Source organism: Microcebus murinus, chromosome 20 (assembly GCF_040939455.1).
Source record: "Microcebus murinus isolate Inina chromosome 20, M.murinus_Inina_mat1.0, whole genome shotgun sequence".
In the NCBI taxonomy this organism is placed as follows: domain Eukaryota; kingdom Metazoa; phylum Chordata; class Mammalia; order Primates; family Cheirogaleidae; genus Microcebus; species Microcebus murinus.
The window spans coordinates 11,981,517-12,008,702 of record NC_134123.1 but is presented as its reverse complement, the minus strand read 5'-3'; the positions used below and the strand labels follow the sequence as shown (position 1 = coordinate 12,008,702).

The following is a 27,186-nucleotide window of genomic DNA, read 5'->3' as shown; positions in this document are numbered from 1 at the left end:
GGGAGGTGCCCAATCAGCCTGGCTGGGGAGTTGGGGACACCAGCCAGCACAGGGAACAGCGAGAGGACCCCAAGACTAGAAAGGAGCTGATTACTTTAATGGATCACATCTTGGTCTGCAAGCCTCGGCCTGCCTCTGGCTATTTACCAGGAGGGGGGGCAGACTGCCTGCAGCTGCTCGTTAGTTGTTTTCATTTTATTCCAGGTCTTGCGGTAGCCTTTTAAGGACATCTGCAAAAAAGGAAAAAGGGGGAAGGGGGAGAGAAGGTCACTTGGGAAAAGCTGATTGTAACTATGCAGAATGCAGCCTCATCCAGCCCTGCTGATGGTCCAGACGACCCTGCATGGGGCCACGTGGGTGTGCACTGCTGTGCAGGGGCGGCCAAGGGGCAGAAACCACCCAGAATATTCTCCAAAAGAGCATGTTTCTGTCCAGTGAAGTGAGAAGTTGCAGGTTCCTGCTGCAATTCTTTGTTAGTTCTCAGCTCTAGATTTGATGGGCCCATGTTTGGGTCCTGATTTACTTCCTGCCACCAAGTGGCCACAGGAGAAGCAGGAGAAAGTAACTGGGAAACAGAGCCGGGGGTCCAGATGTGAAAACGCCAAGCTCCCAGTTTCCCAACCGACCCGACTGGGTTTCTGAGCTGCTCTAGCGATGTCTTAGGGACCTCGGTTCACAACCTGGTCCTGGCAGCCGCAGTGCTTGCCTTTTTGCTGACACCAGTATATTGTTTTCACGTTGCCTGTTTCTCTTCCATAGCTCACAGGGAGCAAGAGTATCATATTCAAAGGCTACAGGGTTAGTTAAAGGCAAAAAGCCCCATGGCAACTACGGTATGTGGGTGCATGGTATCAGGTTCTAAGTGATATTAAAAATCCATTATTATCTCATCTTTAAAAAAAAAACACCTGGCTTCTCCATGTATAAAGTAGCAATCACTACACTACCAATGGCTTGGAGGGGTTCAGAAGCTTCTAGCATTCATTAAGAAAACAAGCAACTGAAAACACATTATTTATGACAGTGTCTCTCCCTGAAAACTGAAAAGACTCTGTCCCCAACGATGAAAAAGGAGCTCTAAAGAAAATCATTTTGGGCCGGGCGCAGTGGCTCACGCCTGTAATCCTAGCACTCTGGGAGGCCGAGGCGGGCGGATTGCTCGAGGTTGGGAGTTCGAAACCATCCTGAGCGAGACCCCGTCTCTACTAAAAATAGAAAAAAATTAATTGACCAACTAAAAATATATATACAAAAAATTAGCTGGGCATGGTAGTGCATGCCTGTAGTCCCAGCTACTTGGGAGGCTGAGGCAGGAGGATCGCTTGAGCCCAGGAGTTTGAGGTTGCTGTGAGCTAGGCTGACGCCACGGCACTCACTCTAGCCAGGGCAACAAAAGTGAGACTCTGTCTCAAAAAAAAAAACCAAAAAAAAAAACCAAGAAAATCATTTTGGTTTAATAGTTGAGGCAACTTCTGAGATTTCTCATAGACATAACCTGTCCAGATATCTGTATTCTTAACCCAAAAAGCAAAATCCCAAACAAAAAACGTCGAGGGCTCCCCATCTTGGGATTCTCTGCGGCTCACCTCTGCAATCTCCACTTTCCTTTCCCACATCTTGATGCTCTTCTCCAGGTCTACGTTTAAGATCTTCTCCTGGAGGTACACCATCACATGCGGCGCCCGGAACTCAGCCAGCTGCCTGCGCAACTTCTTGTTCAGACCCTCGGCTTTGGCCCGGTCCTGGGTGGGAGAAGATCGATTAGACGCAGGGACCCCTGGCAGCTCCTGCTGTGAGGGAGGACTCACAGCCCCTGCCATCTCTCCCCACAGTTTCAATATAGTTCTAAAAATAATGTTTACATTTTCAAAGGGGTGGGAGGGGAACCACAAGATTCTGATTTTTTACGGATCGTGATGTTTAATCCAGTTCAGGAACACTAAGTACAGCGTAAAAGTCTTTTGCTGGGTGCAGTGGGTCATGCCTGTAATCCCAGCATTTTGAGAGGCTGATATGGGAGGATGGCTTGAGGCCAGGAGTTCTACAGCAGCCTGGGCAACATAGCAAGACCCCATCTCTACAAAAACTAGAAAAACTCTCCGGGCGTGGTGGCACCAACCTGTATGGAGTACCAGCTACTTGGGAGGCTGAGGCAGGAGGATTCCTTGAGCTCAGGAGTTTGAGGTTGCAGTGACCTTATGATGATGCCACTGCATTCTAGCTGGGGCGACAGAGAGAGATCCTGTCTCAAAAAAAAAATCTTGTTTTTTTTCACTCCTTTCCCCTTTCCCCCTCCCAATTCCCTTACCTTCCCCCTCCTTCCTTCTGGGTTTTTTTGTTTTTCTTTTTCTTTTTGAGGCAGGGTCTCACTCTGTCACCTGGGATAGAGTGCAGTGGCATTACCAGAGCTCACTGCTGCCTACAACTCCTGGGCTCAAGTGATCCCCCTGCCGCAGCCTACTAAGCAGCTGGAACTACAGGCACATGCCACCACACTTCTTTAAATAAAGAAGACAATTAAAGAAGACATTTACATGTCTTCTTTATTACTGCGTTAATGATTTCTAGATTTTATATAATATTTTGAAAGCCATCCTCATTCCAAGGTTATATAAAAATTTTCTATTTATTTTAGGACTTTAATGGTTTTATAATTACATTTAAATCTCTGATACACCTCAATTACTTTTAGTGTAAGACATAGTTCCAACTTAATTTTTTCTAAATGGCTACCCAGTTATCCCACATCATTAATTCAATAATCTGGCTGTCCCTTAATTACCTTTATTTTAAACTAAAAAATAAATATCAGAACTTTATTAGATACTTGATCATGTACATATCATATATGATCTATATCAGAGCTTGTTACAGGACTTTATATTTTTTCCTTTGATGTTCCAGTCTATTAATATCATTTTAAATATTGCAACTTTATAACATATTTCAGAATCTGATAGGGCTAATCCCCTCATTTACTTATTAAGAATTTGGGGGATATTTTTATTTATTTTTCCAAATGAATTTTTGAGTCAGTTTGTTTATTTTATTTTTTTGAGACAGAGTCTCACTCTCTTGCCCTGGGTAGAGTGCCATGACATCAGCCTAGCTCACGGCAATCTCAAATTCCTGGGCTCAAGCGATCCTCCTGCCTCAGCCTCCTGAGTAGCTGGGACTACAGACATGCACCGCCATGCCCAGCTAAATTTTTCTACTTTTAGTTGTTTGGCTAATTTCTTTGTATTTATAGTAGAGACGGGGTCTCACTCTTGCTCAGGCTGGTCTGGAACTCCTGAGCTTAAGCGATCCTCCCACCTTGGCCTCCCAGAGTACTAGTATTACAGGCGTGAGCCACTGCGCCCTGCCTGAGTCAGTTTATTTAGATCCTTAAAAACACAAACAAAAAAACTCTCTTTAGTATTTTAATTGGACTATCATTGTTTCGCAGATCAACTTAAAGAGCACTAACATTTTTACAATGGTGAATCTTGCTAAGGTAATATATTTTAATTCCTTGCTTCACAAAGTACAATCTGTGGCATTGGCATCACTTGGGAGCTAGTTGTAAATACAGATTTTCTGGGTACTCCAGACCTAACCAACTAAAATCTGCATGCTAACAAGATACCCAGGTGATTGGTTTGCACCTCCCAGTTTAAGCAGCACTGTTTTAATTCACTATAAAACAAACCATATTAATTAACTCATTTTCAGAAGGCAATAAAAATGTGTCAAGTGTTCAGTGAAAATCTCCTATCTAGAGTAAACATGTAACTGTGGGAAGACCCAACGATGTGCTCAGAACCATCAATGCATATTCTTGTCAGGATGTTGCTTACAGAATACCTAAGATAAAATATAATGAAGTAGCAAGAACTGAGACATTAAAACTGAAGGCCTACAGCTGTTAGGGACATGCTGCAAAGACCAGGGACTGCAATCCCCACCCAGCACCCCACCTGTAGAGCAAAGATGTCACTACCAGAATGGTGGCCCACTGTTACCACATCTAGTTCCAAGGCACAGGTGCAAAAGTTTTGCCCAGGGGAGAGGCTGTCAATCAGAGAGCTCTGGAATGCTGCCTAAGGGGCCTGACTTAATTTGAAACAGAGTTGGGTGAGGAGTTCATGCCTAAGAACTTTGTGGGAAACAACGGAGATCTCTGGGGTGAGCAATTTAGAGGAGGTTAGTATTTCTATGATATTAGCAGCAACAAGCAAAACAATAGACCAGCTAGATGTTTAACAGAACCAGAGAAAGAGACCAAGAAGAGGCCTTCTAGGGTTGAAGCAAGCCTCAAAGACTGGCAACACCTTGCCCCTGCCAAGAGACTAGACTTTAATTCGATCAGAATGTGAAACAATGTCCCAGGGTGTTGTTGAAGGCAATAGAGCAATCAGCTAGCAATTAATGGAGGCTAACAGCAGGGTGTGATGCCAATAGATCAGCCAGAAGCTCAGCAAGAAGATGAAAAGTCAAAGAGAACTCAGCTGAAACAACAATCACCCCTGGTTGTCAGGGAGATTGTATCCATGACCAAGGCTGTGCCCTCTGAGGAGCAAAGTCACTGGCTACTGACAGCAGGGGACATAGATTTTGCTTATCTAGCTGAGCCAAGTCACTAAACAAGCAATAAGCAAAAACAAAGACAAGCCCAAGAAAGGGGCGGGGGGAACAATATTGAGAGTTGGTATAATATATTATCTAAAATACATAGCTTTCAACAAAAATTACAAGATAGGCAAAGAAATAGGAAAGTGTGACCCACACAGGGAGAAAAGCAGGCAACATAGACTGGCTTTGAGGGAATCCAGATGGTGGACTTAGCAAAAAGTCTTCAGAGGAACTATTCAAAGAAACAAAGAAAGCCATGTTTAAAGAATTAAAAGAATACATGATGATAACGTCTCATCAAGTAGATAATATCAATAAAGAGGTAGAAATTATTATTATTATTTTTTGAGACAGAGTCTCACTCTGTTGCCTGGGCTAAAGGGCCGTGGTGTCGGCCTAACTCATGGCAACCTCAAACTCCTGGGCTCAAGCAATCCTCCTGCCTCAGCCTCCTGAGTAGCTGGGACTGCAAGCATGTACCACCATGCCTGGCTAACTTTTTATATATATTTTTAGTTGTCAGCTAATTTCTTTCTATTTTTTTAATTTTTATTTATTTTATTTTTTTTTTTTTAGTAGAGACAGGGTCTTGCTCTTGCTCAGGCTGATCTCAAACTCCTGAGCTCAAACGATCTACCTGCCTCGGCCTCCCGGAGTGCTAGGATTACAGGCGTGAACCACCACACCCGGCCAGAAATTATTTTTAAAAATGGAAAATCTTTTCAATATGATGACCAAAATGAAAAATTCACTAGAGGGGATCAACAGTAGATTTAAGAAAGCAGAAGATAGATAGCTTGGTAGACATGATGATGTATGAAGAACAGAGAGAAAAAAGAACAAAGAAAAATCAGTCTCAGAAATATGTGGAATACCATTAAGTGTACCAACATATATGTAATGGGACTAACAGACAGGAAAGAGAATGGAGAAAAATATTCAGATATATGGTTGAAATTTTCCCAAATTTGATGAAAACCATTCATTAAGCTCCACATCCAAAAAATGCAACAAATGCCAAGTAGGAGAAATACAAAGAAATCCACACCCAAACACATCATATTCAAAATGTTGAATGACAATGCAAAGAGAAAACATTGAAAGTAATAAGAGAAAACAATTCATCAGATACGAGGAAAGCCCAACCAGATTAGCAGCTGTTTCTCATCAGAAACAGTGGAGGCCAGAAGGCAGTGAAATGACATATTCTAAGTGCCAGAAGAAGGAAAAAAACCTGTCACCCAAGAATATTATATCCAGCAAAACAATCTTTCAAAAATGAAAGCAAGAAATGAGCACACTCAAATCTTGGTTTCTAATGTCATTCTCAAATAAAAGGAACCAAGACTCCTTGTAGAAATGGGTGATTCTAGGACTGGGGCAGAAAGTATATAAGTGCCAGAAAGGAAAGGCTCAAGAAATAAAAAAAAAACAACCCACAAAGACAGGGATAGGTGAAGGGACACAAAAATCAACTAAAAAACTCCCAATTGGCCGGGTGTGGTGGCTCACACCTGTAATCCTAGCACTCTGGGAGGCCGAAGCAGGCGGATTGCTCGAGGTCAGGAGTTTGAAACCAGCCTGACCGAGACCCCGTCTCTACTAAAAATAGAAAGAAATTAATTGACCAACTAAAAATATATATACAAAAAAAAAAAAAATTAGCCAGGCATGGTGGTGCATGCCTATAGTCCCAGCTACTCGGGAGGCTGAGGCAGAAGGATTGCTTGAGCCCAGGAAATTGAGGTTGCTGTGAGCTAGGCTGATGCCACAGCACTCACTCTAGCCTGGGCAACAAAGTGAGACTGTCTCAAAAAAAAAAAAAAAAAAAAAAAAAAAAAAAAAAAAAAAACTCCAAAAGGCCAACCTGGAACAATTTGAGCAACAAAATAAATAATGTATTAATAATATAATCACACATTGCATAGCAAAATTTCAGTCAACAGTGGATTGCATATGAGATAGTGGTCCTATGAGATTATAATAATATTGTATTTTTACATACCTTTTCTATGTTTAGATGCACAAATACCATTGTGTTACAATTGCCTACAGTATTCAGTAACATGCTGTACAGGTTTGTAAGCTAGGAGCAATAGGCTTTACCATGTAGTCTAGGTGTGTAGTAGGCTATACCATCTAGGGTTGTGTAAGTATGCTCTATGATGTTCATACAATAAAACTGCCTGAAAATGCATTTCTCAGAATATATTCTCATTATTAAATGACACATGGCTCTATGAGATTATAATCCAAAATATAAAATAAATATCTATGAGTTTAAAGTGAGATGAATAAATGATTTTAAAAATAAATAAATGCATAAAAGTAGACAAATCTCTCATGCAGAAGAATTCCAAATAATTTATGTGGAACATAACTCCCCACTCCTTAAGTATGTGCTATATGTAATGACTTCCTTCCAAAGAGTATAGTATGAAAAGGAGGGAGAGTAACTTCAAAGTGGAGAAACCAGGAAAATACCCTCTCATGTAGGTGATCAAGAGTAACATCGATAGTGACAAGTCATGTTGACAGTATGCTCCCTTGATGTGATGTGATGAAAATAGTACTTCACTTCCATAGTCTTCCTCCCCAAAACACACAAACCCCAGTATAATCACGAGAAAAACATCAGACAGATCCCGACAGAGAAACATTCTACAAAATACCTGGCCGGTACTCCTCAAAACTGCCAAGATCATCAACAACAAGGAAATTCTGAGAAACTGTCACAACCAAGAGGTGCTTAAGGAGAGAGGACACTAAATGGATATCCTGGATGGGATCCTGGAACAGTTAAAGGACATTAGGTAAAAACTAAGAAAATGTGAGTAAAGTATAGACTTCAGTGAATAATAATGTATCAATACCGGTTCATTAATTGTAGTAAACATACTAATTTAAGAAGTAAAAATAGGGGAAACTAGGTATGGGGTATATAAGAATTCTGTACTATCTTCACAATTTTCCTGTAAGTCTAAAGTGTATTTTTTTTTTAATGAAGGAAAAATACATTCCCAGATGAACAAAAACCTAGAGAATTCCTTGCTAGCAGATCTGCCTTACAAGAAATACTAAGGAAGTTGTCCAGGCAGAAAAAAAGTGATGCCAGACAATAATTCAGAATCCACATGAAAAAAAAAAAAAAACAGTGCAAAGAAAGGTAATTATGTAGGTCATCATAAAAGACAGTATAATTTCTTCTCTTAACTGGTTTAAAGCAAGTTCATAAAACAATACATTTATAATTATATTTGGGGGACTATAACATATAAAAATGTAATATATTTGAAAGTAATAGCACAAAAGAGGCAGACTGAAACAAAGTGTATTTGCATAAGCAAATAACACCAGATGATAGTAACTGCAATCCACGAGAAGAAACAGAACTACAAATGGTAAATAAAAATGTTAATACAACAAACTATGAACATATTTTATCTCCTTTTTTCTTTCAGTTTTTGGACCCCTTGCTCCCACCACTTTAAAAATTAACTCAAAATGGATCATAAACCTATCATAAATGTAATATAACAGCTTTAACTATAAAACTCTTAAAGAAAGACATAGGACTACATCTTCATGATATTGGGTTAAGCAGTGGTTTCTTAGATAGGATACCAAAAGTATAAGCACAAAAGGAAAAAATAAACTGGACTACATCAAAATTAAACACTTCGGTGCTACAAATACCATCAGGAAAGAGAAAGAGGCCCGGTGCAGTGGCTCACGCCTATAATCAATCCTAGCACTCTGGGAGGCTGAGGCGGAAGGATTGCTTGAGGTCAGGAGTTCAAAACCAGCCTGAGCAAGAGTGAGACCCCGTCTCTACTAAAAATAGAAAGAAATTAATTGGCTAACTAAAAATATATAGAAAAAATTAGCCAGGCATGGTGGTGCATGCCTGTAGTCCCAGCTACTCGGGACGCTGAGGCAGGAGGATCACTTGAGTCCAGGAGTTTGAGGTTGCTGAGAGCTAGGCTGACGCCACGGCAATAGAGCCCAGGCAATAGAGTAAGACTCTGTCTCAAAAAATAATAATAATTTTTAAAAAATTTTTTTAAAAAGAAAGAGAAAGAAACCCACAGAATGGGAGAAAATATTTACAAATCATATAGAGATGGTACTTTACTTACAATGGTTCAACTTATGATTTTTTTGACTTTATGATGGTGAAAAAACAATATGCATTCAGTAGAAACTGTCCTTGGAGTACCCATACAATCATTCTGGTTTTCACTTTCAGTACAGTATTCAATAAATTACATGAAATATTCAATACTTTATGATAAAATAGACTTGTGTAAGATGATTTTTGCCTAACTGTAGGCTAATATAAATGTTCTGAGCTAGGCTAAGCTCTGATGTTTAGGTTAGGTATATTAAATACATTTTTGGCTTATGACATTTTCAACTTACAATGGGTAAGTTAAAAAAATAAACAACCCAATTATAAACTGAGCAAAGGACATGAATATACATTTCTCCAATAAAGATAGACAAGTGGCCAATAAATATAAAAAGATGCTCAATGTCATTAAGGAAATTCAAATAAAAACTTCAGCAAGATACCACTTTATACCAACTAAGAAGGCCATGAAGGAAAAACATTAATAACAACTGTTGGCAGAGATGCACACAAAATGGAACCCTCATACATTTTTGGTGGGAATTTAAAATGGTGTAGCCACTTTGCAAAACAGTTTGGCAGTCTCTCTAAATGTTAAGCCTAGAATTATCATATATAACCCACAATTCCAATTTTAGGTATATGTCCAAGAGAAAAGAAAACATAGATCCATAGGAAAAAACTTGTATAAGAATGTTCACATCAGCATTATTCAAAATACCCAAAAAGTGGAAACCCAGATGTCCATCAACTACTGAATGGATAAATACAATGTGGTTTAGCCACATAATGGAATATTATTCAGCCATAAAAAGAAACAAAGTACAGATACATGCTACAACATAAGCCTTAAAAATATTATTTCTAGTTAAAGGAGCCAGTCATGAAAGAGTACATATTATATTATCCCCTTTATATGAACTGTCCAGAATAGGCAAGTCCATAGAGACAGAAAGTAGATTACTGGCTGGCTAGGGCAGGAGGGTGGGGGCCAGGAGAGGTGGGGAATGGAGAAGGATTTCTAACAGGGAAACATTGGGCTGATGGTTACACAACTGTGTGACTATATTAATACTATAAACCTGTGGTCCCCAACCCCTGGGCTGCAGACCGGTACTGATCCATGACCTGTTAGGGACTGGGCCACAGAGCTCCGCCACCCCCCAACCATGAAAAAATTATCTTCGTGAAACCAGTCCCTGGTGCCAAAAAGGTTGGGGACCACTGCTATAAACCATGGAACTGTATACTTCAAATGGGTGATTATATGGTATATGAATTATATCCCAATAAAGCTGTCTTTTAAAAGTTAACAGGAAAACTATTTTATACTAAGCAGTACAGGCTTTTAAAAATCTATTTTAACTTTTACTTATAATCTAATAACTATTGCCTGCCACTCTGTACTGAGACTGGTTTTTTTGCAGAAGGTACTGATTCTCTATCCAGGATATGAAGTGGAAGCCATGATAAATCTGAGGCAGACATAGTAATCCTATGGCTTTTTGGCCATCGTAGGCAGGTTTGGCACCACACACATTGATGGGGACACTTCAGGCCCATTCAAGACAATGACACTAATAATTATGGGGATGGCTTTAGAGGCTGACAAAGCATCACTGCATGTTGTCCTATCTAGTCCCCATAACAAGGGTTGTCACCTCTGTCCTACAGATGTGGAAACAGTCCTGCCTATGAAAAGGCTTGCTCCAGGCTAGAAACTGGCAGCACCAAAACAATGATGGGTCTTCTGACCACGAGTCCGGTGCTCTTTCTTCTCCACCCTTCAAAAAAAAGTTCTCTTTGCATCACATCCTACGTGCATCTCAGTTATGGAAATTCACGGCCTGAGCATCCGCTGCACCAGGTGAGTTCTGTGTTTCAAGAGCTCACACACACTCTCTCTCCTTTACATAAAACATTCTATTTTGGCCTGTGTACTTTTTCTCATATTATAGTAGTTACTATATGCACCATACATTCTTTATGGGGTTATAGATACAAAACTTTGAATATTATACTTTCAGGAATTCTCAAGTATCATTTGGACTCTATGAAATTTTTCTTACGAGCTGACTCTAGAACCCAACCCAGCTGTGAAATGCAACACGGGTCTCCAGATGCCACTTTCTGCTTTGATGGCTATTTTGATTTTTATGGTCTAGACTTTTCTAGGTACACAACCAAGGTGGCTTGAATCTTGGTAGATTCAAGTCCTTGAAGACAGGAGACAGATACCAGACATGGCATGTTTTGCCCTCTCCTACCTCCTCTACTTGTAGGGTTTCTTTTTCGATTTTTCCAAGTAGCTCATTTCTCAGCAAGATCTCCTTGTCCAGATTGTAGTGTATTTCCATTGCTCGCTGAAGCCTGCTCTGAAATATAACAACACATCAAGGCTTGAGCTAAGATGACCTCTTAGAACGGCGGGAAGGGCAGACAGCTCTTTGCTAAGTAGGAGAAAAGCAGGACCATCCAGGAACTTCAGACTGCCCTTCTCACGGTTGCCTAGATTTTCAGAATCTTGGTGTCTGAGATCAGGCAGGGGAGGAGAGGACCTCAGGGTCTCGCCTTCAGCTGGAGAGGCAGAGCGGTCAGACACACCTGGACCCAAATCCTGCCCCACTACTTACTAAGAGAAACTGTGAGCAAGTCCCAGAACCTCTCTAAACTTGATCCAATCACCTTGCAGGGTTGTGGAGAGGCTTACAAGAGACATCTGGGTAGCATGCTGAGCACAGCACCTGGCACATGCAAAACACTCAAAAAACAGTTGCCATGACTACGTGGATGGAGGGGGAGGAATACTCCCCAAGAGATGGGTGCTACTGCTTTGCCTAGTGACCTTTACGGATGTGAAATGATTTTCCCCAGCTCACAGAGACAAGGGTGAGCTGGGAATTGAGCCCAGGCAGCATGGTTCCACAGCCCATAGGCCCCACCACTGTCTCCCTTGCCTAATGAGGCTGGGCCTGCTGGCATCGGAAGAATCGTGCAGGAGCTGCCTGGCAGATTCCCATTGCAGCATTTGCCCTGCACCAGCTCCTGCAGGCCCCTGCTTGTCAGACTGGCTCCCTTTGGACCCCTCTCTCCCAGTGGGTTAGAGTCAGCCAGAGGAGTTGAGATATGTTCTGCTTCGCTGAGGAGTGGGCCCAGGAAAGGAGCCAGTGATTTCAGGGGGCTCACTCAACAAACCCTGAGGACCCACTCACCCTGCACCAGGCCCTGGTCAGCAAAGCAACCGAGGCCCTGCCACAAGGGGGCCAGCTCACAGCCTGGGCACAGGTGGGGAGGCCATCAAATAACTGCAAGAAGAAATGCAAAACTGCAACTGTGCCAAGCTGTAAGAATGCCAGGACAGTGAGAAGAGGTTTTCCTGCAGAAGAAATGCTGGAAGGAGGGCTGGAAGGTGGAATCAATATGTGCAGGTGAAGAGGAAAGAGAGAACGTTCCAAACTAAGGAAAGCAGCTGGGAAAGGAGGGTCTAACAGGAGCTGGGAGAGTGGGTGAGAAGCCACAGGGCCACCAGTCAAAGTGAAGGGAGAAGTAAGAGGATGCAAGGGCATTGCCCCAGAGTGTCAAAACTTAGATGTAGCAGAAGAGCATGGAGCCACCTGCCTGGGGGACCTTCAGGCACCCAGGTCCATTCCCCTCCCCACTCCTCTATAGCCCTCACTTCTTTAAGGCTCACTTCCTGCTCCATGCTGCAGGGAAGTTGCAATGCTTAGGAAAGCAAAAATGAATAAGAGACCAGATTGAGGGGGGTCAGCTGTGGGTGGGGGAGGCTGGGCAGGTAGGAATGGAACTACAAGGGCATCGCTGGCTCTGTGGGGCAGGGCCATCACAACCTGTGATAAGAGCTTACTTTGGGATGCTGAGTCAAGCCTTCAGTCGCTGGAGGAGGCCACTTCTGAAAAGGCATGCATCCGCTTTCCACTGCTGCACAACAAATTACCACGAACTCTGTGGCTTAAAGCGACACCGTTCCTTATCTCGTGTTTCTATAGGCCAGGAGGCTGGGCACAGTGTGGCTAGACTCCCTGCCCACAGTCCCACCGGGCTGAAATCAAGGTGTGTGCCGGGGCTGTGGTTCTTGTCAGGATCTCAGGGTCCTCTTCCAAGCTCACTGCTTGTTGGCAGAATGCATTTCCCTGAAGTCGTAGGACCAAGGTCCCTGTTTTCTTCCTGGCTGTCAGCAGGAGGTTGCTCTCAGCTCCTAGGGGCCCCTCTCAGTTCCCTTCCAAGTGGCCCCTCTGTCTTCAAGCCAGCAAAGGAGAACTTCCCACCCAGCAAATTCCCTGTGTGCTTCCCATCTCTGACATCCTCTTCCAGAGAAACTCTATGTTTTCAAAAGGCCTGTATGATCAGGTCAGGTCCCCGTGGGTAAGCTCCCTATCTTAAGGTCAACTGTGCCAGATAATATAACCTAATCATAGAGCAGAACAGAACCTAATAGCAGAACCCATCGCACTCACAATCCTGGCTGGGGTATACACCAGGGGGGCAGCGAGTCTCGGGAGGTCTAAGAGTTCTACCTACCACAAGGCACCAGGCCACTAGTTTACAGTCAGTCAGGGGTGACTCATCCCAGCTGCAGTCAAATGCTTATATTCTACCACACTCCACCAGGCAGAGCTTGAGGGCATAAAGTCAGAGAAAAAGGTGCCACCTTGACTCAGGTTCACAAATGAAACTCACGGAAGAGAAGAGACCGTGTCCCCCTAGCACTTAGCCCCGTGCCTGCCATACTGTGGGTACAGAGACTGTGGGTACCAGAGGAAAGTTATTCCCCATGTTGCTAACAAGGCCTCTCACGCTTGGGTGTTTGATGGTTACATTGAAGTGGTCTGCCCCCGCCCCCTCCCCCCAACACCGAACTGCCAGCAGCTCGTTCCACAGCACTGGCTGAGCATCTGCTTCAGCCAGGCACTGTCCTGGGTGCGGGGGACACAGCACAGGCTAGACAGAGCTCCATCCTGGCGGCAAGACACAAAAGCTTGGCCTCTGAGAGGTGATGAATCTTGCCCAGATGAAGCCCATCCCCCAGCACAGCCGCCATTCAAACCCAGGTGAGGTCTGACTCCACAACTCACAGTTGTTTTGCCTCCGTTTCCCCCAGGAGACCTGAGAATTGAGACACGGATTGGCTCTCATTCCGCCCACTGTGGCCTGTGCCGCTGATGCAAGCAATGTAGACCCATCCTAAAGAGCTCAGGCCCTGCAACCTGGGTTTCATTTTATAAACAAACCAGTAGCTCTACTTCCAAAACCCTTGGCTTTTACTCACGAGACCAGACAGGCCTGTGCTATTTAATTGATTCTGCAATATAAGATCAAGGTCCAATGTGATCTAACTACGTACTACCCACTCTCTAGGCAACTGGGGCCTGGAAATCACAGGAATTGCCTTCATCTCGAAATACAGTGATCGAACAAGCTAAATACTGATGAGATAAGCTAAAAGCGGATGATCTGTTGGATGTTTATGACATACAAATTTCAGAATGCCAGTACAGTATTTTCTACATACTTTATACCAGGGGAAAGTGGTTGAGTGGGGGGCACACTGGACTAGGAGTCCCAGCTCTGTCACTAACTTGTTGCTTGAATTTGGCAAATAGTCTGCATCTTTCAGCCTCAGTTTTTTTCATTTGTAAAAGGAACATGTTGAACAAACATAAACCTGGTCTAAATAATCCACATTCACATTTTTAAATTGTGGGGGCAAAAGAAAGCCCACCTGTGAGCTACCTACGCTCATAGCCACCGCTGCCACCTGGGCACTAGGTCAGCAAACTTCTGTAAAGGACCAGATAATAAATAATTTAGGCTTTACAGACCCAGAGACAAAACTGTGGATACTATGTAGTTATTTATATTAATAAGAGAGAAAAAAACCAAATTTCCACAAGTGTTTCATTGATTAAATTCAAAATATAATAATTGAGTACAATATTTTGGAATACAGGTCCACTAATGAGAAGAATAGACTTTCTGGAGGAGAAACCAATTTTGCTTAATTTGTTTTCAAAGTTAGTGTTCTCTAGCTATTATCAAATTGGTTGTGAACATTATTCTGCAAAAATCATTCTTGGCTCACAGACCAGTAGACGGGATACACTGGCCTGCAGTATGCTGGCCACTGCATTAGATGGTCACTAGCTGGGTGACCAGATGGCCTGGTCTGCTTCGGATAGGCCCTGTTCATGGCTATAGGCCTTGTTTACTTACTAATGCCTTTCTTCTCTCCCAAAAGGGTTCCATCTGGATGATAAATTATTTAGCAGTTTTTTGATTTATAGCTAAGACTTTTTCCTTAGCAGGGTTTTCTTTTTTTTTTTTTTCTGAGACAGAGTCTTGCTCTGTTGCCTAGGCTAGAGTGCCATGGCATCAGCCTAGCTCACAGCAACCTCAAACTCCTGGGCTCAACTGATCCTCTTGCCTCAGCCTCCAGACTAGCTGGGACTACAGGCACATGCCACCACACCTGGCTAATTTTTTCTATTTTTTGTAGAGACAGGGTCTTGCTCTTGCTCAGGCTGGTCTCAAACTCCTGAGCTCCAGTGATCCTCCCACCTCAAAGGCCTCCCAGAGTGCCAGGATTACTGGCATGAGCCACCACACCTGGCCCCTTTGCAGGGTTTTATGGTGGGAAGTGCTTTATTACATGCCTAAATTAAACAGGGCCTAAGTGTGATTAGTTCTCAAAACTCACCATGCATAAAAATCATGTGGGGAATTAAAAACAACAACAGAACGAGATGTGAGACCCTCACCTTCTAATTCAATTAGGGTGGGACCAGCCATTGGTATATTTTTTTAAGAAAGAGAAAGCTCCCAGGTGGTTCTCATGCATAGCCAGGGTTGTGGCAGCATTTGGGGAATGTTAGGAGGCATGGCTTTGGTGAGTGAAGAAATCAGGCAGCAGCAGGACAGCAGGAGACATCTAAGGCTGTGTGAAACTGCTGCGTACACAGGAACCTCCCTGTGGCCAGAAAGGTGGGTGCAGGAAGCCTAGGGAAGCCCTAGGCATAAGGGATGGCCTTACTTTGTAGGTGTTGAGGACTTGCAGGGTGTTCCCAGACACCAGCTTTAGTTGGATCAGTTCTTGATTCCTTCCTTCAATCGTCTCCATAAATTGAGCATTCTCCATCTTTAGCTGCTGAAAATCAACTTCGTGGAGGACCTCACCCCCCTCTTCTTTCTATGGCTCGGAAAGAAGAAAAGATGGGACCTTCAGCTGTGATTCTGAACGTATGGCTCACGTTTCTAAACTCTTAGTAAAACTTTGCAGGTCATTCCGTCATTCCACAAACAAGCATTGGGCATCTGCTTGGTGCCGGGCATGGTGCTAGGCACTGGGAATAGAGATTTGAGTAAACACAATGTTCCCTAGCCTCGAGGAGAACAGATGAAGGTTCCCAAACAGGCCCAGGTACTGACTCATCAGCATGGTGCTCTGGGATGGGCAGGGGGTGGAGGGTGCACAGAAGCCCCTTGGCTGGGCCAGGGGAGGATGAAAGGCCAAGTCAGGGAAGGCTTCCCACAGCCGGTGGCGCGTAAAGAGGGCTATGAAGGAAGAGTAAGAATCAGGCCATTTAAAAGTTGTTTTTAACCTGGAAAACCCAAGAAAAGCAGCCCATGAATCCCCCCTCCTTTGATCATATGACATTTCTGCACCATGGATCTATTAGCGTTTTCGATTCCTTCCTGGACTGCCAGGTCTATGCCATCTGATATTTGTGGCAGGCAACAGCCCAAATCGGGGACTGCTGCTGCTCCCACACCCTGCTCTACACATATTATGCTACCTGCTGAGATGCGTCTCATCTTCCCCTTTCTAAAACAAAACTGTATAGGACAAGCTAGGATGGAAAAAAAAAAAAATAAAACAAAACTGTAATTTCCTTAAGTCCATACGACCCATCCTCCAGCTCCAATGCTCTCAACCTGTTTTCTATACCTGTGGGTAATCTCTCTCTCGGTGAGCCTCTGGCAGCTTTAGCTCCATGGTCCTTGATACTGTTGTCCCTGTATACAGTTACACGTACACGCTGCTGCCCACTAGCGTGTCCTCTCTTCCCGCGGCAGCCCTGAGCACTCCCCCTTGCCATCGGGCTCACACTCCTCCGTGAACTCTGGTTTACCAATTCTTTCAAGTGTGGAGCTCACACTGGGATGCAACACTCCAGGTTGACCCTGCTCAGACAGAGCAGACCAAGGACACCCCTTTCTTGGTGTGGGCGCTGTATTTCTATCAGTACAGCCTAGCCAGGGGTCCTCAAACTTTTTGGGTTTTTTTAATTTTTTTTTTGAGACAGAGTCTCACTTTGTTGCCCAGGCTAGAGTGAGTGCCGTGGCATCAGCCTAGCTCACAGCAACCTCAAACTCCTGGACTCAAGCAATCCTGCTGCCTCAGCCTCCCGAGTAGCTGGGACTACAGGCATGTGCCACCATGCCCGGTTAATTTTTTTTTCTATATATATTAGTTGGCCAATTAATTTATTTCTATTTATAGTAGAGACGGGGTCTCGCTCTTGCTCAGGCTGGTTTCGAACTCCTGACCTTGAGCAATCCACCCGCCTCGGCCTCCCAGAGTGCTAGGATTACAGGTGTGAGCCACCACGCCCGGCCCCTCAAACTTTTTAAACAGGAGGCCAGTTCACCGTCCTTCAGATGGTTGGAGGGCTGGACTATAGTCTTAAAAAAAAAAAAAAAAAAAAAAACTATGAACAAATTCCTATGCACACTGCACATATCTCATTTTTATTTATTTATTTTTTTACTTCTTTTTTATTTCTATTTTTCTCATGTCCGAGAGACTCATGTAGGACACATATCTTATTTTGAAGTAAAAAAACAAAATGGAACAAATTGTCTTCGGTGGGCCGCATGTGGCCTGTGGGCCATAGTTTGAGGATCCCTGGTAGGCCATAACATCGCCACCAGCTGAGCAGATGTTATCAGGTACTCTATGGCTAAGCCTGTGCAGATATTTTGGGGGTACCCAAGTCGGGGATCTTTCATTTGTCTTGAGTCTCTTCATGTTGTTCAAGCTGTCCCAGCTTGTTGGAGGTCTTTCTGGACCTGAAGTCGATCAAGCAAATAGTCCCCTGACATGTTAGTTCTCCCGCCCAATTTTGGGTCATACAGTGGCCACCTTTGATGTGCATGCCATCAGTGCCCATGTTCAAGTTCATAACAAAAATATTGAGCTGGGAAAGGACACAGCCACGTATCACATTCTAGAGGCCCTGAGTCACATCCGCCTCTAATCAGGAGCCATTAGGGTCAGCCAGCCAAAGACTCACCGAAGCACAGTCCCACTGTGCCACCCAGGCCACGTTCCCCCTGAAGGTCAACAAGTATGTCATGAGGGTTTTTTTAATTCGAGCCAACTCTATCTACAGAAAACCCCTTATCTGTCTGCATAGCAACTGTATTTGTTTCCTATATTGCTGCTGCAACAAATTACCACAAACCTAGTGGCTTAAAATAACACAAATTTATCTTACAGTTCTGGAGGTCAGAAGTCTGAAATGGTTTGGGGGCTAACATCAGGATGTTGCCAAGGCTTCATTCCTTCCGATGCTCTCAGGGAAAATCTGTTTCCTTGCCACTTCTAGCTTCTAGAGGCTGCCCACATTCTTGGATTCATGGCCGCCTTCCTCTGTCGCAAAAGCTCATCGCTCTAATCTCTGCTTTTGTTATCATCTCTTCTCTTCTTCCTGGCTCCCTCCCATAAACAGGGGGATCACACTGGGCCCACCCAGGTAATCCAAGAGCATCTCCCCATCTCATGCTCCTTCAATTGATCGCATCTGCAAAGTACTTTTGCCATATGAGGTAACATATTCATAGATTCCAGGGATTAGGATGTGAGAATCTTTGTGGGGGAGGGGGGACATTGCTCGGCCTACCATAAGAAGAAAGTAAGAAACAAAGAAAGAGAAAGAAAGAAGTCACATACCTGTCTCAATTGTAAAAGCATTTTCTTCCTCTGAACTTTGAGAGAAATATTTTTCAAACGTAATTTGTCCTTCATAGCATCCTGTAAAATAAAGGCATATTTTAATCCATTTAATCTGTTTATCTTCTTTTTCCCTATTGGTTTGAAAAATTGGTAGGTCTAAGGCTGCAAACCAAAAGTTGAGCCCTAATATTCACTTACTTATTTCAAATTCTTTTACTTCCACCCAAGCTGGTGCTGCTAGGACATTTCACTCATGATCAAGAAAGGAAACTGGGTCTGCTCCATGTATATCTTATACTGCTTCAAGTTCAAGATTATTTGGGTGTATGCTACTGTAGGGGCCTTTCCTGACAAAATGATCTTATGATTCTTTGGCCTTTTATTCTCATGGTAATTTACATAATTTTTATTACTCTTAACACGATAGGGTTAGTAACCTGTCTCCAGGATCCAAAACTTGACATATTTATATCTCTGGGAATGGAGTACCCCCCAAATTCTCCTTCCTTTCCCAGGCCGGCCCAAGGTCTATCTCCTTATATGGGAACTCAAAGAGCTTGAGATTCACCTGCCCATTCCACATAGTCACCAGACCCAGCCTCACTCCTTTCTCAAAAATATACACCAGATCTTAAAACAAATAACAACAATAAAAAAGAAGTTGATCTGCGATAATATTAATATGCATCCTGCCTGGTTGATTTTAGCCTTGCTAAGCATACATTTTCAAACATGTACATACACATACAATTTTAGGGATGCAAAAAGTCTGCATACGTGGGCAACACGTATGGTGGACCAAGTGGAATTAGGCTGCCTCACGTGGACAATTCTGTGTCACCCTGGTAAGAATCTACTCCCCCTTTCTAAGTGCTAATAGCCTGCCAACTCACCCTCCGGCGGTTTGTGTCTTCAATATACTTCATCACTTTCTGAGTGGCCAAAATACTCCCTTTCTTCTTGGATATGGTTTTTAGAATATCTTTCTCAAACTCGCGCACTTCCTTCTGAACATCAGACCATCGAATGTCAGCTTCCTCGATGATAGCCTGGGGGAGTCAGCACAAAGAGAAAAGAGAGTTTCCAGAAATCCTCGAGGATATATCCTCTAAGGAAACCTAAGTTCCCAGGCTTCTTTGTGTCCTAATACAGGACGTTTCTTCTTAGTCTTAGAAAGATATACTTAAGATACAAACTTGACCATATGATTATGATTATTAAAAAGTATTCCTCAAAAAATAGTATCCATAAAAAAAGAGCAGGCCGGGCGCAGTGGCTCATACCTGTAGTCCTAGCACTCTGGGAGGCTGAGGCGGGTGGATTGCTCGAGGTCAGGAGTTCGAAACCAGCCTGAGCAAGAGCAAGACCCCGTCTCTACTATAAATAGAAATAAATTAATTGGCCAACTAATATATATAGAAAAAAAAATTAGCCGGGCATGGTGGCACATGCCTGTAGTCCCAGCTACTCGGGAGGCTGAGGCAGGAGGATCACTTGAGCCTAGGAGTTTGAGGTTGCTGTGAGCTAAGCTGACACCATGGCACTCTAGCCTGGGCAACAGAGTGAGACTCTGTCTCAAAGAAAAAAGAAAGCAAACAAACAAAAGCAGGATCTCAGGCATTGCTATCCATTAAAAATTATATTAAACATATCTGGAAGGATATACGTCAAAACATGAACCAGTTACATCTAGAGAGATGGATTAGTGGGGAGATAAACAAGCACTCTTATTATATACTTCTACTACTTTTAAAAAAGATGTTATAAAGCTAGGCATGGTGGCATGCACCTGGACTCCCAACTGCTCAGGAAGCTGAGGCAGGAGGATCACTTGAGCCCAGAAGTTCAAGGCTGTAGTGAATGGCCACTGCACTCCAGCCTGGACAATATAGAGAGACCCCCTTCTCCAAAAACAAAAAAAAACAATGTTATAAAATGAATATATGTATTGACATGGAGAGACAATTTCACCGTGTTAAGTGAAAAATATAGCTTACAAAATAATATCATATATCTTTTTATAAGACATTTGTATATACATAGAAAATTATCTACATTATATAAGGAGATAAATGCAAGAGTCAACAGTAACTACTTCCCAGGGGTATCATTGCAGATGTTTTCAGATCTTCTTGTAGCTAAACTGTCCTACAACAAACACAGATTGCCTTGAAATAAGAAAACACACACTATATATATATATATATATATATATATATATATATATATATATATATTTTTTTTTTTTTTTTTTTTTTTTTTTTTTTTTTTTGAGACAGAGTCTCACTCTGTTGCCCGGGCTAGAGTGCCGTGGCATCAGCCTAGCTCACAGCAACTTCAAACTCCTGGGCTCAAGCAATCCTGCTGCCTCAGCCTCCCAAGTAGCTGGGACTACAGGCATGCGCCACCATGCCCAGCTAGTTTTTTCCATATATATTAGTTGGCCAATTTCTTTCTATTTATAGTAGAGACAGGGTCTTGATCTTGCTCAGGCTGGTAGTGAACTCCTGACCTTGAGCAATCCGCCCTCCTCAGCCTCCCAGAGAGCTAGGATTACAGGCGTGAGCCACCGCACCCGGCAAGAAAACACACACCATTTTAAAGAAGAAAATGGGAAGGTATCTGTAGCCACACCGCAAATCATCCCAGTTCAGGCTTTTTCCATGGCACTCAGAAGCAAAACCATCTTCACTGGCTGGCCTTGAGCTACAGCCTCTTCCCAGCCCATCATCTCTTTTTGCCAGAACATCAATCCACCTGAAATGCTGCCTTCAACACGTTGCCTTCCTGCTGAGTTATCCTCAATGGGGTCCAGCTTTCTAAGACATCAAAGATAAACTCCTCTGCCTGGTTCTCAAGGTCTCATTGCCCTACTCAACTTGACTTCCCAATACAACCTCCAAAGCACCTTCTTCTCTAATCACACTGGCCTCCTCAATGTCATGATCGTGCCAAGCTCACGACTACCTCTGCTTCCTTGCTCATGTCATTCTCCTTACCTAGATTGCCCTTCTTTCCCTATGCCTTAAACAAATGCCATCATTCTTCGAGGTCATGTCAAGTCCCACGTGAAGCCCCACCTCCTCAACAAAGTCTTTTTGGCCACTGTAGCCCATACTGATCTCTCTCTGCACTGGACATTTACAACACACAATCTAGCAGGTCAAGGCAATGCTACCACATCCTAAGCTCCTTTAACTGGCTAGAATTCAACAATACATGTTTGGAAAGAGAGAGGAAAGAAGTGGGAGGGGAGAATGGCAGGAGAAAGGGAGGGAGGGATTGGTTTATGTGATACAGATAGCTCTATCAATGGGAGACATGAGTCCACTCACGTCTCTCCAGAGATGTGATTCTGTGTGTGCCCACATTTAGAAACAAAAAAATAGAAAAACGTAGAAATAGAACAGAAGTATCTATTTTTTATACAACATGGCTCTCAAATGCAAGAGAACAACTTCATCCCATGGGTAACTGACTTAACAGTGATGTTTCTCCACTGGAGGAAACTGTGTTAGACTCATTACAGGGGTCCTCAAACTACGGCCCGTGGCCCACCAAGGACAATTTGTTCCCGTTTTGTTATTTTTACTTCAAAATAAGATATGTGCAGTGTGCATAGGAATTTGTCCATAGTTTTTTTTTTAAAAAAAACTATAGTCCGGCCCTCCAACGGTCTGAGGGACAGTGAACTGGCCCCCTGTTTAAAAAGTTTAAGGACCCCTGGACTAAGACATGCTATGTACTAGTAGGTCTCCAACAGGACATGGACCATGGGCATGCATACTGAATATAAACAGGGACTTGGGTATTTTTTACCCAATTCACTGACTTAAACCTCAAATCCCTTGTATTATTAAGGAATTATTGTAAATTTTTACAGGCATTTAGTGTTTTTGTGGTTTTTGAGACAGAGTCTCACTCTGTCACCCTGGGTAGGGTACAGTGGCATAATCATAGTTCACTGCATGTGGTTGTTTTTTCAAAGAATCTATATCTTAGAGACATACACTGAAATATTTACAGATAAATGATATGCCTAGGATTCACTTCCTAATAACACAGTGGGATGAAGGGAAAGTTGGCTGGGATTCTGACGAAACATGAGTGGCCATATGTTGATAATTACTGCATCTGGGTGTTGAGTAGCAGGAGTTTGTTGTGCTAGCCTCTCTATGTTTGTTTGAAATCTTGTGTTAAAAAAAAAGTTTTAAATATTTTTAAAGCAGGTGAGAAGGTCCTTAAAGGCAGGCCCTCAATTTGCCTCATCCATGTTTCTTCCAAAAGACCAACAATTACACCAACACACTATAGGTACATCTTGGTTAGGCGGAAGTGGGGAGCCCCAGTAGGACGGCCCATGCTGAGAGAAAGGCGTAAGGTATACCTCATGGTGCTGTAGATCCCGTTCAGCATTTGCCCTCATGTGCCTTAATTCATCCTTCATGTCTTCCAGCTCCTTTTGTGCAAGCTCGAGCTTTTGGTCAACAGTGAGGCCTACCATACGGTCCAAGCCTGTGCGAGATTTGGATTTACGCCTGCCCCGGAACTGCAACCCAGGAAAAACAAAGCGATTGTCAAAGAGGACTTGGTAATATAGCAGCCCAAGGGGAGCATCAAAATGATCCCTCGGACCTGCTAGAAATCACCCTAAGGACAGCCAGGGACAATAAGCTCATGGGGAAAGGATGCTGGCTGCTAGGCCTGAAGTGATGGTCATTTCACAAGTCACCCTAAGGCCCTGTGCTAACACTTCCAAGGCTTGTGTTATAATGAACTAAAAATAAATAAAGGAAAAATGGCTCCATGGTGAAAAGGCAGTGAACCTGCTGGAGACCAGCACTCAAATCAATGTCAAGGGGAAGCCCAGTGCTTCCCAAACTGAACACAGAAGAGAAATTGCATCTAGGGGCAGTGTTCAGCAAAATAGACAAACAAAAAACATCAGATTTTTCTATGCATTTAAGGCCAAGGTCACAAGTGAGGAGGTACAGGGAATGCACAGGCCTGAAGATGGGCTTGTCTGGCCCCCAAAGCGTGGACCTATGTGGATAAGCCCTTTGAGACAAGGACCCACACCAGGCCTACGTCTCCCCTTAGTCAGCTGGCTGGGCCTTGTAAACAGTTGAGCCACAATTTAAGGGAATTCTTTCAAATAAACTAAGGTATTCTGGGAGAGTCGATCTATTATTAATTGAACCCCATTCCCTTCACACTCGCTTGAAAAAGAAACCTTAGAGGAGAAGGAAGAATCCAAAGTAGAACAGGGAAAAAGTCACTTGGCCACTTGGCCAAAGAGGGTACATCAAAGGCAAATACACAAATACCACTTGCTTTTAAGGGGACAAACAAAAATATAATTTTCTAGATGTCCATTGTGTACCTGTACATAGTCTGCTGCTGCTATTTTAATTTCTAATACTCGTGAAGGTCGGTGCTCCCTGGGCTCCAGTTTAATGTAATATTTTTCAAACATCTCTGTCTCAATTTTGAGAGCAGAGTTTCCATAGCTGCAAGACAGAGGGTAACTGAGTAAGTTCTAGCAATAGGAGCTTAAACCCCAAATAACTAGTATTTAACACTTATAAGCCACATGTGACCTCCTGCAAGACACTTTAGCCACTTGGAGCTTTAGTTTTCTCATCTATAAAATTGGAATAATAATAGAACCTACCTTTTAGGGTTCCAATAAGGAATGCAAAGACTTCAGGACAGTGCCTGGTGCATAGTAAGTGCTATTTAAGTATTTGACTTTTTTTTTTTTTTTTTTTTTTTGATACAGAGTCTCACTCTGTTGCCCAGGCTAGAGTGCCATGGTGTCAGCCTAGCTCACAGCAACCTCAAACTCCTGGGCTCAAGTATTCCTTCTGCCTCAGCCTCCCGAGTAGCTGGGACTACAGGCATGCGCCACCATGCCTGGCTAATTTTTTCTATATATTTTAGTCGGCCAATTAATTTTCTTTCTATTTTTAGTAGAGACGGGGTCTTGCTCTAGCTCAGGCTGGTTTCAAACTCCTGACCTTGAGTGATTCGCCCACCTTGGCCTCCCAAAATGCTAGGATTATAGGCGTGAGCCACCTCGCTTGACCTTTGACATTTTTATTAATATGTTTCATGAGCCACAAAATTCAGAGCACTGGTGTTATACTGAAAATTGTTGTTACAGTTTTCAAGTATCATCTAACCCATTTGTGAAATCCCTTCTGAATTACTATATTCTTGAAGTTATACACACAATCGTCAGATGTTTCCTTTGGTTGATATGTTTCAGATCTTTTATTTCTAGCTCTCAGTAGATGAAAGTATCCACCGGAAGTTTATTATAAACTGTGGGCAAATGGTTTTTAAACAACTAGAGATTACAAACCTAGTTTATCCTGGATATGCCAAGATTATGACCTTTTTAACTTCTTAACTTCTCATATACACGTGTGTGTGCGTGTGTGTGCGTGTGTGTGTGTGTGTATGAGAGAGAGAATGGCTTTGATGTTTTCATATATTATTGAGCTAATTCCTGTTTGGCTGTATTTTTTTTTTTTTTTTTGAGACAGAGTCTCACTTTTGTTGCCCAGGCTAGAGTGCCATGGTGTCAGCTAAGCTCACAGCAACCTCAAACTCCTGAGCTCAAACTCCTGCCTCAAACTCCCGAGTAGCTGGGACTACAGGCATGCACCACCATGTCCCGGCTAATTTTATTTATTTATATATATATATTTAGTTGGTCAATTAATTTCTTTCTATTTATAGTAGAGATGGGGTCTCACTCTTGCTCAGGCTGGTTTTGAACTCCTGACCTTGAGCAATCCACCCGCCTCGGCCTCCCAGAGTGCTAGGATTACAGCCGTGAGCTACTGCGCCCGGCCTGTTTGGCTGTATTTTAAGACTAGTGGAAAAGGCTAAATAGAAAGCACAATATACCAAAGTATCTTGCTTTTTCAGCACATATCATGTTCCAGGTGTAGTCTGTTCCAGGAGTCACACTTGAGTCTGAATCCCAGCACTACCACTGACCAGCTGTGTGAATTTAGGGAAGTCACTGAACCTCTGTGTCTTTGTTTCCTTACCCACCTTCTAGGGTTGCTGGTGCCATTATATAAGGTCACATATGTAAAATGCATGGGATATAATAAACACTCAAAAATGGTAGCTGTTAGCAACAATGCCTCAATTCTGACCTAAAACTACTTATAGATGTATAGAAATAACATCTTTTTCAGCTGCTAGAGCCAGTGTATTGTGTATGAGATCAATAGGTTGTACCATTAATCTTAACTACATGGTGGAATCTTGATATCCAATTTACTTGCTATAGCAGATATAAAACAGACTCCTAAAAAATGCAGACTATTGGGCCAGCCATTCTTTACTGTCCATCTCCATGTCACACCCTGGTTCAGGCACATGTGGCCTCATACTAAAATAATCTCAAAATACCTTTCCATTCTGCGGGCATATTCGTTTTATCATAGAATCTTAGCATTGGAAAGGGGCTTAGAAATGACCTGGTCCAACCTGCCGCTGCAGGACCAGGGAGAGGCTGGGCACACCACCTAGCACCAGACAGCCCCGCCAGGCTGAAGTCCTAACATTTCCCTCTGGGCTTCCCACCACCGCTCCACCAGCCTCGCCCCTGCACCGCATTCTGGCTCCATCATCAGCTTGTCAGCTCGGTGGTGGTGGAAACCCAGAGGTAAAAAGGCAAAGACAAGTTCCCCCCATGTCCAGTGCGGGCTTGGATCTTCTCCATGCGGGACCCAAGGTCTGAGGCCACCGGGGACTGGCGGGACTGGCGGAGTGGCCAGGATGGGGGCGGAGGGGGCGGCCTCCAGGCGGGTACCTGAGCTCCTCCACCAGCCCGCACAGCTGGATAACAGGCAGCTCGTTCTCCTCCCCCGCCTGGGACTCGGTGTGGACGCTGACGCTCTCGCTCTTGCTTTCGCTCTCGTTGTCATCATCACTCATCACTCTGCCGGAGTGGCCCTTGACAATGCCGAGTGTCCTCTGGAGCACCGGGTGCTAGCTGCCACGCTGTCACTCAGGCCGCGATCTAGCTACCGGAACCAGGCGTTGCCCAGACGACCAGACGCGTGGGGGCGGGGCTTCCGGCGGCCCCGCCCAGCGCTCACGCAGCGTATTTCCGCGTAGACCTGAGCGAAGTTGCCAGCCTTAACTCAGACACACCTAAGTGTTCACTTTCTATACTGCAGCTACTGTTTGCTTAGCACTTACTTTGTCCTCGGCACCGTGTTACGCATGTTATTAAAGTCCTTGCAACAACCTTCTAGTAGTATCTATTATTCTCTCCATTCTCCAAACAAGGAACTGAGGCCCAGAAACTTAATACAATTTATCCGAGTATCTTCCTTTCCCTACCTCAATGTGAGGCGCCTGCTCTGTTCACCACCTGGAGCTTTATACATGCTAACTGCAGTTTCTTTCAGATATCAACATCCTGTAGTTCCAGAAG

At 43.5% G+C, this 27,186-nt stretch overlaps 1 protein-coding gene across 2 annotated transcripts; it reads right to left on the bottom strand.

Moving 5' to 3' along the window:
- Positions 1–76: 76 nt before the first annotated feature.
- On the bottom strand, positions 77–26,808 carry CFAP263 (cilia and flagella associated protein 263). Of its 2 annotated transcripts, XM_012743981.3 has the most exons (9): positions 26,557–26,808; positions 24,103–24,229; positions 23,107–23,268; positions 19,613–19,768; positions 18,717–18,797; positions 15,795–15,950; positions 11,014–11,121; positions 1,587–1,742; positions 77–230 (listed from the first exon to the last, which is right to left on the bottom strand). In XM_012743981.3, exons 1-9 carry the CDS (start codon positions 26,679–26,681, stop codon positions 144–146), a joined length of 1,158 nt encoding a protein of 385 aa, XP_012599435.1. In that variant the 5' UTR covers positions 26,682–26,808; the 3' UTR covers positions 77–143. The 2 variants fall into 2 exon arrangements, with proteins under 2 accessions (XP_012599435.1, XP_012599436.1); XM_012743982.3 differs by lacking the exon at positions 11,014–11,121.
- Positions 26,809–27,186: the final 378 nt, after the last annotated feature.